General features: G+C 43.8%; 1 protein-coding gene across 1 annotated transcript in view; it reads left to right on the plus strand.

Moving 5' to 3' along the window:
- Window positions 1-12210, plus strand: part of myo15aa (myosin XVAa) — a 38237-nt gene that overhangs the window by 20787 nt on the left and 5240 nt on the right. Inside the window, exons 33-53 of the mRNA XM_031566078.2 lie at window positions 370-464; window positions 1312-1435; window positions 2631-2695; window positions 2885-3028; window positions 3815-3899; window positions 5956-6097; window positions 6208-6298; window positions 6416-6560; window positions 6994-7109; window positions 8044-8103; window positions 8275-8350; window positions 8478-8593; window positions 8864-8982; window positions 9078-9219; window positions 9327-9438; window positions 10566-10771; window positions 10997-11139; window positions 11233-11305; window positions 11551-11623; window positions 11898-11971; window positions 12121-12203. Of these exons, the coding sequence (XP_031421938.1) occupies window positions 370-464; window positions 1312-1435; window positions 2631-2695; window positions 2885-3028; window positions 3815-3899; window positions 5956-6097; window positions 6208-6298; window positions 6416-6560; window positions 6994-7109; window positions 8044-8103; window positions 8275-8350; window positions 8478-8593; window positions 8864-8982; window positions 9078-9219; window positions 9327-9438; window positions 10566-10771; window positions 10997-11139; window positions 11233-11305; window positions 11551-11623; window positions 11898-11971; window positions 12121-12203 (2284 nt within the window). The remainder of the gene's footprint in view (window positions 1-369; window positions 465-1311; window positions 1436-2630; window positions 2696-2884; window positions 3029-3814; window positions 3900-5955; window positions 6098-6207; window positions 6299-6415; window positions 6561-6993; window positions 7110-8043; window positions 8104-8274; window positions 8351-8477; window positions 8594-8863; window positions 8983-9077; window positions 9220-9326; window positions 9439-10565; window positions 10772-10996; window positions 11140-11232; window positions 11306-11550; window positions 11624-11897; window positions 11972-12120; window positions 12204-12210) is intronic.

Here is a 12210-nt window from a genome sequence, read left to right on the forward strand (position 1 = left end):
AAATCAGCCGCCATTATGTGTTAGCCAGTCTCAATGCCAGTCTACAAACACACATTTAAGCACACACACACACACACACACACACACACATGGCCAGTTGTTTCATAAAATCAGCCGCCATTATGTGTTAGCCAGTCTCAATGCCAGTCTACAAACACACATTTAAGCACACACACACACACACACACACACACACACACACACACACACACACACACACACACACACACACACACACACACACACATATAAGTGCACACACACACACATATAAGTGCACACACACACACACACACACACACACACACACACACACACACTAAATGTGGATTTTCATAGACTGGCTGAATGCCTTTCCTGTTTTTATAGTAGAGTCGGACACGTTCAGTGAGCCTCCCACCCAGAGAGGAATGGACCGCTACCTGGACAGCCTGTTTGATCCGGTGCTTTCTGATGGAAGTGGGGTAAGCAGGCTCGTCTCTCGCTCTCCTCTCCCCTATCGGTTTACTCTCGACCTGCCTGAGAGGTCTGTTAAACTGAGCACACCACCCAGTTCTGTGTTTGATAGCTTTATATACCACCATTGATAGTTTATAACCACCACAATTCCATACAGACGTTGTCTTTGTGTAGGCCTGGGTCACATCGTCCATAATATCCACAGTTACGCCATGTTAGTGCAGTGAACCCTGCCTCAGGGAGCGAGTGACCCCTAGAACACTAGTCACCCTCCACTGAGTAATGACTATGGCTTTTGAGAACCTGATAATGAACAGCTGAAAATGATAATGAACAGCTACAAATGATTATGATTTAGTTATTGATTCCTAAGAAGTCGGTAAAGTAAGCGATCAGTTTCAGAGCTACTTTACGGCCAGAATAAAACACTCCTGTTTGTTTGAGTGTCGGAATGTATCAAGTGTTCTGGAACAGTCACATATCCCAGTCAATGGGGGGTGATTAGGTTACTAGATTACCGTATTTCCTGCTGCATCAAGCTTCTCTTAAACCTTTACCCCAGTGGTTGCTAAGGAGTAGCCATCTACGCATGCTAAATTCCAGTGTTTTAATCATTTAAATCAGGAAAGCTGGGGCAATCTTCAGTTGATGGAACAAATCTGTCCATTTAGAAAGTGAACACCGAGCTGTTTGTGGTCATTCAGCTGTGGCTGGCTTAAACTAGATCTGCGCCTCTTTAGAGGGTATAAGGTACTCCCTGGGGGACAGATAGAGTTGCTCCAGGGCAGAGCCCTGAGGGGGGCAATGCTGGGCGGTGCAGGCTCACTCTCCACTGCTTCACCTGTGCTTAAGGACCTGGAGAAGACCGCCAGTATGTCCAGCAGAATGATGGGAGCAGGTGGACTTGGGGTGGAGGAGGGCGAAGGGGAGAAACCCCCGACGGGCAGGTCCTATCCTCCACGACTACAACCCGGAGGTGAGTTTGTGTGTGTGTGTCTGTGTCTGTGTCTGTGTTTGTGTGTGTGTGTGTGTGTGTGTGTGTGTGTGTGTGTGTGTGTGTGTGTGTGTGTGTGTCTGTGTCTGTGTCTTTGTCTGTGTGTCTGTGTCTGTGTCTGTGTCTGTGTCTGTGTCTGTCTGTGTGTGAGTGTGTGTGTGTGAGTGTGTGTGTGTGTGTGTGTGTGTGTGTGTGTGTGTGTGTGTGTGTGTGTATATGTGTGTTTACTGCTGCTGCATTTGCCCTCTGCCTCTCCCGCTCCGGTTCTCCAGTGGTTCTCCACTTACAAGCGCATGAATTATGCAGAAAGCCCTTAGTATCAATGGGAGTGTTCAAAACACAATCAATTCAAGTATGGGTTATTTTCAGACAGAATGGTGACCTCTGTCTGGGTTTGCGAGTTTAATTCTGCAACTTCTTGATGATCTTTTGGGTTGATTAACCTATACTTGCTACCAAATTTAGAGTTGATTTTCACTTAATTTTGCAATATGAAAATCTATTAATTTCATGTCATAGTTCATATATATCTGCACTTTCTCAAAGGAAGTAACCCCTCCTACATAATACAGTGTTTTCAGATAGATAGCATTTCCTCTGACATGGCTGCTTGACATGCACGTAGAAATTCATACAGCTTTCCTGCAGTTTGTCCTTTCTGACGCCTTGTCTTAATTTAAAATACTCGTAAGTAAATTGTCAGCCACAACCTATGTGCACTAACCAATTCTACATCTCAGCCCAAGAACAAAAGCCAGTGAGCCCAGCTTTGCCTAGCTTCCCTGTGTGGCATTGAGTGGACATGTGAAACAGTACACCGCCTTATTGTGCTGCGCTTGCTTTTCTCAGCGGTACCCGTTCTGCCCATCATGGGAGGAATGATGCCACCCATACCCATGCCAGCAGTGCACTCTATGCCCACCCCTGCTATGCCTTCTGTGCCAGCTGCCCCCGCTATGCCAGCTATGCCCTCTATGCCAGCTTTACCCGCTATGCCAGCTATGCATAATGTGCCAGCGATACCTAATGTGCCAGGTATGGACGAGCTGCCAGACAATTTCATCTTTGCTTGGGGATGGTCTGCTATGGTGCTGAGGGTGTTGGTCTTGAATGGACATCAGTCATCTTTTTTCCTTGAGTTGTCCACAGCATTGCATTTGTATCTTTTTCCTCAAAGGGGTAGACCATTCAGTTGTGTCACAGCAGCAGCAAGCTATTATCAACCAACAAGCAATCATCTTGGTGAGTATCACCCCCAGATTATACAATTTATGTTATTAAAGTGAAGATGTCTTTACAAAATAGTACTAAAATAGTAGCCTAAATAAATGAATGGATTGTATCCAAAAGGCATACACACATCAATATACCGACTACTATAATAGTTGGAAATATAACCACTGCAACCCTGGTTAACTGTGTGTACGGCAGGCCCAGCAGATGACTATGCAGGCCATGGCCATGCACCAGCAGATGTACGGCTCGATGGGTCCCCCCACCTCGGCCCCCACTGCAGCCCCGCAACACACACCTGCATACCTGGGCCACTCAGCACACACCAGCTCAACCAGCCCAGTGAGTCATTCAGTTCACCTGTGCCCAGGTGGAAATGCTGGGGTTGCTTTTGTATGTGCCATTTCATGAGTATAGTATACTTAGAGTGCAGGTGTGTGTTTGTTGTGTCAATTACACACACACACTAGGGTGACCAGGTGTCCCACTCTGCGTTGTACTGCACAGTATTTTCACTCTTTGTCCCGCATCCCACATATTGAGAAAATGTCCCGCATCTTCATTGGTCATTTGGTTTTCAACTGTCAGAAATAAGAACACATGGATGTGTTTTTTTGGGAATTGAGTAGAGGATAAAGTATAGGGGTTTACAAGCCAAAAGGCAGAATACAGATGTTTCCTGTCCAGACAGATAGTCATTATATCTAGTTTTGGGTTACCTCTCAGCGTCAGTTTCATGTCCCACACAAACTTCCCACATTTTGGTCTGTCTGCATCTGTCAACCCTAAGCAAACCGCAAAGTAAACATTTGATTAAACTGTGTAGTCTATACACTCTATGCTATCTACAGAAGACAGTAAACCACTTGTACTTAAATGACCCACAGAAAATAAAAGAGGAGAGCGTTTTCAGATGAAGACCTGGATGAAAGGCAACATTCTTGTCTTGCCATGCATGGAAACAATCACCAAATCTCATTCCGCTTAACGTGCCCCCCCCCCCCCCCCCTCCTGTATTTCATAAAGTAGACTGATTGAAGTAGGTTATCCTCTGCCATGGCCCTCACCAAGTTCTCAGAAAGTGGAATGTTCTTATTAAATGCATAGCTGCTGATTTTATCCTTGCAGACTAAGCCAGAGGCCGGAATTCTATACAAGCCAACTCCAGTGCCGCTCGCTAACAAGGAGAGATCTGCACAACGAAGCAGCGCAAGTGAGTCTGCCATGTGATGTCTTGCGCTTGATTTATTGTTTTTTGTCTGCCACAACAGGCCCCAGCTGAGGCGGATATAGTGGGCCTATAATAATTGCCTGGTCATGATCCTCAATTTGTGTGACTGGGAGAACAACAGCTTGCGTGCTCCTTTTGTTGAAGGAGTGAAATCAAATACTCACAACATTGTGTTTGAAAATATGATGTTGAGGTCTGAATTGAGGTCTGATTGGCCCCATGTAAAGAAACCTATGCAAATGGCATGAACTTCACTTTGTGTGGCTTTTGTACACATTGAAAAGAAATCCAGCCACAAGAAATGTGGTCACATAACCGACTAAACTAATCTATTCTAGGGAGGGATATTGTATCACTATCAGCATTATATAACTTAATCTGTCAAAATTATGGGTGTTCTATACTTGCTAAGGCAGGCGCCTCTAATCGAAAATGAAAAATATTTAGTTGGCGCCAATACCACGAACCGCCATTATTGACATAATAAATGAGCGACCTGGACTCCTCCACAATTTGCTACAACGGACGGAGGCCAACAAAAACAGTGATATAGTCGTGAAAAACGGAGACAAACACTCCCTACGCTGGCTGAGCAACTGCGCAGCACAACAAATAAAGAACAAACGCCTTTTTCCAGGATTTATAACTGGGCATGCCGAAGCAGACTAGCTTAACAACGAACAGTCATATTGCAATGTTAGTTAAATGCCATTAGATTTGTTGCCTGTAGCCTAGTACTTGTGCTATTTCATTGGAATGAAGTTGTTGGCTTCACTGCACAAATTAATCTCGACATGTACTAGTACTATTTTGCAAATGGACTTTACGGTGAGAGATCATGTAAAATTATAAATATAAAATTGCAAAGCTCCATTTTCAGCAACTTTAATGTCCTAGTGGTTATGTCCTGATAAACTCTGGATCGAACCAGGACCGCAAAAGAAGTGGAAGGCCCAGATGCACAAATGCTCAAGAATATAAATACATAATACTTTACAGTTTAAAGAACAGATGCTCTTCAGGTCCCGAGTTGGCTGCTGCCTCCTTGAATAGCACATGCAAAATACTAGTGTCATCTTCAACAGTGAAAAGACGAGTCCCTGATGCTGGTCCAAGAGGTTGAGTTTCAAAGGAAAAGCCGCACCTGAAACTGGCAGACAAAAAGAAAAACGTTAACTGGGTCAAAAGGCAGGATCAAAAGGCATTGATCTGTGGAGTTGAAGGGAGTCGAATTGGACTTATTAGTCTAAAATCTGAGGTGCGTGGATCAGTAGGCAATACATTTTCGGCAGGTTCGCAGAGCTGTAATTGTGCCAAATAGAGCATTCTTTACTGAATATTAAGTGGGATGAATATTTTACAAAATGAAAAAATTATGTTTTCATTGTCTGTCAATGGCATTGTCTATGAATGTGCTATGTTTGCTAACTAAGTGAATGCTGCCATGGTGAATAAGTTTGAACTTCTAAAACATGAAACTCATTTGCGTAAGCCTAAGCACACACATACATACACTCAAAGGCAGTGCAATGTCATACACACATATGCCCTCATCGCCTAACCACACATGCAACACACACTATTGCATATTTCACACCCTCTCCTATACAGTTTTTAAGGTTCGCTTAATCGGATAATTTGTGTTGTGTGTTTTGGTCTTTGATATTCTCTTAAATAAATGCCTTCGCTTTTGTCGGCTTGTCATGAGTGCGTACTGTCATGAACCTCTACTCTTTCCAAAGATCTTGAACCTTTCCTAGTTACTGATACATAGAATTTGGGTTGCAAGTGTTCATTCAATCGGAGCTGTAAACTGATATTTTAGTATATTTTATCAGACTCAATTTATGAGACTAGTCCTTATTTTGACCATTATCACAGACACCATGCATTGTGTCAGGCCTTCATATGTTAAATGTAACTGATGCACTGCCTCAAGGGATGTAATCCAAAGGCATATTCCTTTAACTAAATCAATGTAAATGCATATTGTGGATGTAAATGGACCGTCCAGTCATGGTTTGTGCTCCCTTTTTAGGCCCGATGCGGCCTTCACCCCCAGATCACGTGGTTCGGGCCACGATCTCCAACACCGAGCACTGGGAACCCAGTCACAACATCAAGGACATCATCAAACAGTACCAGCCCAGCAGTGTCCTGAAACCCGTGGAGATGCCCAGGTGAGTGAGTCCAAAATGTCCCCGATGTGGGCGTCAGATGTGGAGGGCTTCAGAACTTGCGTTAGTTATTTATTGGTTGGATATGTGTTCCATTTTTTTTTCCTCGACAGAAAGGAGGTGAAAACATTCGTGAGGAAGCCAGACCCTCACGATGAAGCCATGCTGATCCTGAAAGACCAGATGAGTGCTCCACCCCAACAGGTTGAGCACAGCTTTATAGATGAGCCCCCCCCCCCTCCCTAATCAAATAGATTTCTGTCATACTTTGATACTTTCACTAACCCAATAACCCCCCCCCCATTCCATCTCTCCCAACAGAGGAAGAAGACCTATGGCCCTTCGTCCTCATCTGCTACAGCAGCACACGACTCTAGATATGAAGACAGCAGAATACCAAAGACTGTGAAGAGGTCTCAGCCACCAGTGCCTGCAGTCAGCCACAGGCACCCACCCCCAGACCCAGGTTCGTCCAGTAGAATCTGACCCCCCCGGTGTAATTGACAGGCCTGAACTGCGGGCGTGTGGCCTGTTGGTGTGCTGCCGTGGTTGTGATTGGCAGATTTATCATCATCATCATCATCATCATCATCATCATCATCATTGTTTATTCAGGGAGAATTGACTGAGCACAGGGCTCTTTTGCAGCAATGCCCTGATTGAGGCTACATAATACAGAAGAACAATAAATAAACAAACCATAACAAAACAAAACAGACAAAATAAATAAACAAAACACATTAAACAACTCAGAAATTAAGTATAAAAAACAAATAACATAAAGTAAAAAAAAAATAATCAGAGAATCATTTAAAACAACAGCATTGAGGCACATCCTTAGCATCTAAAAGGCTCTTAAATTGGTTGACAGACAAATACTTGGTTATGTTATGCTACAGTGTCCAGAGAGCTGCCGGTTGAGACGGAGACCATCAAGACCCAGCTGCACAAAAAGAGCAGCGAAGACCACTACACCTACACCAACGTGCCCTGGAAGATCTACCTCAGGAAGGAGGTTAGTGGGGGCAGAGACTATACACTGTGAGTCCTGATATTGATATTACTGATATAAAACATTAGGTGTATTTCACCAACGGAAAAGGCAAAAAGCATATCTATTCTGTCACTCTCATGAAACAGGGCTCGACATTAACGGTTGCCCGGTTGCCCTCTGCAATTTCACATTTTCACTGTATTTTCGTGATATTCATGAATAAAATAAAATACATTTCTCAGTGATATCAGAGCATCATCGAAAACCCACTGCACTGCAATTTGCATCTAATATTAGTCAAAACTGTCCTGCCTAACACAAACCAGGACTCACAACATGTGTGTGTGACCTAACACTTGTTATCTAGTCTCAACATGTACTGTATGTGTGTGTGATATTGGCCTACTTGTTTATAAACGTAAGGCATGACGGACGTCTCTCCATACCAGCCCCTGCATATCAAATTATAATTTAATAAAATATGTCATTTTGCTCATAGACTAACACCCTTCAGAATATGTTCTGAAGGGGTAGCGTGCCATGCAGCAGAGAGACTAATGTAACAGTGTTGTTTGGCTCAGTAGCAGAGTAGAAGGGCGACACTATACTACAGTCGTCGTGACAGGGCGCATTTACGCCAAAGACTAATTGGTTTAATCACTGTTGTAGCACACACACACACACACACACACACACACACACACACACACACACACACACACACATACACACACACACACACACACACACTCACACTCACACTCACACTCACACTCACACACACACACACTCACAACTCAGAATAAAGGCTGTTAATGATGGCAAACATTTAGCTTAATATTGAGCCCTGTCAAAACTCCAGGCTCTATGAATCATAAGTGCACAGCTTTGTTTTGTTCATTTTTAAAAACACTTGTCTTTTTCCTCTGGCTGATAGAATGTTTAATCCCCCCAGGTTTTCTACCCCAAAGACAGCTTTAACCACCCCTTGGTTCTGGATCTCCTATTCAAACAGGTATATGTACTTATGGTGCTTTGCATGAACCACATTATTACTGCATCATGCATAATTGAATTAATGATAAACTTACAGTGCACATTTAATCGTTGCATTATTCACTGCTACTCTATGTTGCCAATTCCTCCTGCAATTGTATTTCTTCTTTTTTTTTTTTTTTTCATTCAGATTGTCCATGACACATTTTCCGAGGCTTGCATTCGGATCACTATAGAAGAGAGACAGAATATGAAATCCCTGTTTGGTAACTACTAGAAGGCAGCAAATACTTTTTCGTCATGTGTCGAATTAAAGTGTCAAAATGTCATCTGTCAATTTCTTGAATAATTTAGTAGCTGATTTTGGTTTGCTCGTTACATGTTTGTTTATAGATGAGAACAGCATTACTGTAGCCTCGACTGCCCCGGATGATAATGTGAAGAAAAAGGTTGTGACAGCAGCCAGAGACTCATGGGAGATTTACTTCTCAAGGCTGTTCCCAGCTTCTGTGAGCATAAAGCCTTTCTCACTAATGTGTTTCCTTGGTGCAGTCTGTCAAAATAACTGAACATTGTAATTTCCTTAATTGTAAGTATGTGTGTGTTTCTGTCTGTGAATGTGTGTCTCTGCGTATGTGTGTGTATGTGTACCTGTGTGTGTGTGTGTGTGTGTGTGTGTGTGTGTGTGTGTGTGTGTGTGTGTGTGTGTGTGTGTGTGTGTGTGTGTGTGTGTGTGTGTGTGTGTATGTGTACCTGTGTGTATCCATGTTTGTTTTCAGGGCAGTGTGGGCACTGGAGTTCAGGTTCTCTCTGTGTCACACAAAGGCATTAGACTCCTGAAGATGGTCAGAAGCAGTGCTGCAGTTCCCGACTACTTCAGAGTCCTGCGTCCCTACAGGTGCTATTGAGTCCCCAAGAAACAACATCTCAGAAAGCAGTTATGACCTCTTTTTGACCTCTTTTTTTGCCTTGTGTTTGTTATTATCTTGACAGTTACACCGATATTATGTTTGTCACCATCCCATCTAAGAACATGCTGGAGTTCAACCTGTCCAACGAGAAACTCATCCTCTTCTCCTCCAAAGCCCCACAGGTCAAAACCATGATTGACCACTTCATCACAGAACTGAAGAAGGTTGGATGTTATTGGTGTTTTTGTTTGGGCTTTATTGGCTTTAAATTGCTTAAAGGAAGCAAGGGGGGAAATAAAATATCACATAATTGGCGTTTTCTTCTTGCTAGGATTCACAGTATGTAGTTGCAGTACGGAATTACATTACGGATGACAGAACACTACTGAGTTTCCACAAGGGGGACATCATCCGGCTGCAGACTATGGAGGGTCTGGAGGAAGGTGAGATCATCTTTGGTAAAAATGTCCCCCAGTTGTGTGATTCGCTCGCTGTTGGCGGAGTTTGCCGTGCGGTTTTGAGCCGTTCATCACTTGGCCCTCTGAAACACACTGTGTAGGCTCTTTACATCCAAACGTAAATACAGAATCCCCACAGAGAGTGATTTACATTCACAGTGTATGCTGCGCTAGCCATATGTGAGACTGTGTAGTGCAGCAAAGACATTCATTACAGCTCAGTCACTGCATTCGTCCACCCTGGCAATTGAATCCATGACCTTGGTAATTCTGTCTTCGCTAAAGCGAGGGAGTTCAGTTGTAGCAGGTGATATGTGTGTGTGTGTGTGTGTGTGTGTGTGTGTGTGTGTGTGTGTGTGTGTGTGGTTGTGTGTGTGTGTGTGTGTGTGTGCGTGCGTGTGCGTGGTTGTGTGTGTGAGCGTGGTTGTCGTTGTGTGTGTATGCGTGTGTGTGTGTGTGTGTGCGTGTGCGTGCGTGTGTGCGTGTGTGTCTGTTGCTTGTTAGGTCTAATGTGTAGTGGCTGTTCCACAGGCCAGTGCTATGGGTGCATAGTGAAAAAGAAGGTGATGCTCCTGGAGGAGTTAAAGAGAGACACCACTGACTTTGGTGGGTCGGTGTGCTCCACATGCATGGTGTGCTTTTGCAGTCTCTCCATCCTGAACTTCCATGTGATGACTTTGATTTTGTGTGTGGGGACTAGTTTGTGTGTGTGTGTGTGTGTGTGGGGACTAGTTTTTGTGTGTGTGTGTCAGTGTGTGTGCACATGCATGTGTGCATGTGTGCATTTCCTTAGTGTGTACCTGCATGTGTGAGTGTGTGCATTTGTGTGTGTGTGTGTGTGTGTGTGTTTGTGTGCGTGCGTGCGTGCGTGCGTGAACGCGCGTGTGTGTGTGTGCATGTGCATGCGTGCATGTTGTGTGTTTGTGTGTGTGTGTGTGCATCGCAGTGATTATTTTATACTGTTGAAACTCTAACCACCAAAGAAGGCTTCATCGCTCCAATACGTTATTACAGGCTGAGGAGTTGTGGCCTGATTGCCATATATTTTCCCCATGACTCAAAGACTCTGACCTGCATCGTCTCCCCATTCTTCATTTCTGTGGCATGTGAAGGTTGGAAGTTTGGCGCGGTCCATGGTCGGGCCGGAGTCTTCCCTGCGGAGTATGTGCAGCCAGTAGCAGCGCCTGACTTCATCAACCTCCCGGTAGACAAGAAAGAGGAGCCCAAGAACAAGCAGGGCCGAGTGGCAGCGTCGGCGGCTGTGGCTGTAGCCGTAGCCTCCTCAGTCGCCGCCCACGAGTTGGACCGCTCCATAGAGGTAACAGGTCATCAGTTAATGAAGCACACACACACACACACACACACATACACACACACACACACACACACACACACACACACACGTGTGTATGACCACACACAAAACTATGCACCTCGTAGCTCATTTAGACCTTTCACCATACTGGAAAACCCACTGTAGGCAGAACTGGCTGGTGTTCTCGTGAAACTTGATTCCAAGTGCAGTGCCTTTTTTCACCATTAGGTGGCTGCGCCAGCCAACGAGCACACCGAGGCCTACCCTGGCTACAGCAGCATGGAGGTTGATGAGAGGTTTCTGTATGACATCAAATACAACATGGTGGAGTTTGCTAAGAAGTACTTCAGAGAGGCCCAGAGAAGTAACAGGTCAGTCCAGTCAGTCTCTAAGAGGCTGCATTGAATTTGGTTGATGAATTCATAATGAAAGACCACTGTGAACATCCATCTGTGTGTTTATAGCGACTCCTACAAAACCAGAACAAAAAAGGGGAAGGAGCCGAGGGAACCAGTTGAGATGGTGAAATTTTCCAAGGTGCTACAAATTATACACTAACATAACATGAGATAATTAATATAATTATATATAATATAACATATGTAACATGTGTAATGATACAGTATTTGCACTGTTGTATATATCTGTCTGATTTCAAAACATCTTATATAATGCATACAGTTTGTTCTCTATCATGTTATACTAGTCACATATTTCACACTTCAAGGTGGCATTCTTTCATAGGCATAGTTCATGTCATCTGTTTATTGTGTTCTCCACAGTCCCCCATCCAGGAATCTTTAATCGATTTCACAGATGAAAATATGAATAAAATGGCGGCTGACATTTTCCTGGGTAAGCTGAAGGCCTTTTTTATTTTCTTTCGCGGAGCCAGTTGAAATGTTTTATTTGAATGTGGCAGCAATTCACAGAATAAAGAAACACTTGTAAATAGTAATAACTCAGCTCTTGTAAACTGCAAAAAAGCAGCATTAACTTTCCATTAGTCTGTCCCAACACTCAAAAAATAATGAAATGCTATTTTTAACAAATACTTTTAGAAATATGGCACAGCTCTTTGTGGAACACACATGTCGATGTCCTCAAACACCCCTATATTTGCTTTCAGCCATTATGAAGTTTATGGGAGACTATCCAATGAAGGGCCAATCGGAACAGGAGGTCATTAGTACCATTCTTAAGGTACGACGTATCTCCAGACTACTTGAAGTAAATATGTCAGTAGAGTAGAAAGAATCCCTTTAAATAGTCTGCTCAGTGCTGAAGACACGACTTGTGTGCTTGTGTTCAGTGTGAAGTCGATTCATTGATATTGCAAATCTCCCTTGCAGCTGAGTGGAGAGTTCGGACCAATGAAGGACGAAGCTTACTGCCAAGTCCTGAAGCAGATCACGGGAAACACCAGCTCCAAAACGTACGGC

Source organism: Clupea harengus, chromosome 1, assembly GCF_900700415.2.
Source record: "Clupea harengus chromosome 1, Ch_v2.0.2, whole genome shotgun sequence".
NCBI lineage: Eukaryota > Metazoa > Chordata > Actinopteri > Clupeiformes > Clupeidae > Clupea > Clupea harengus.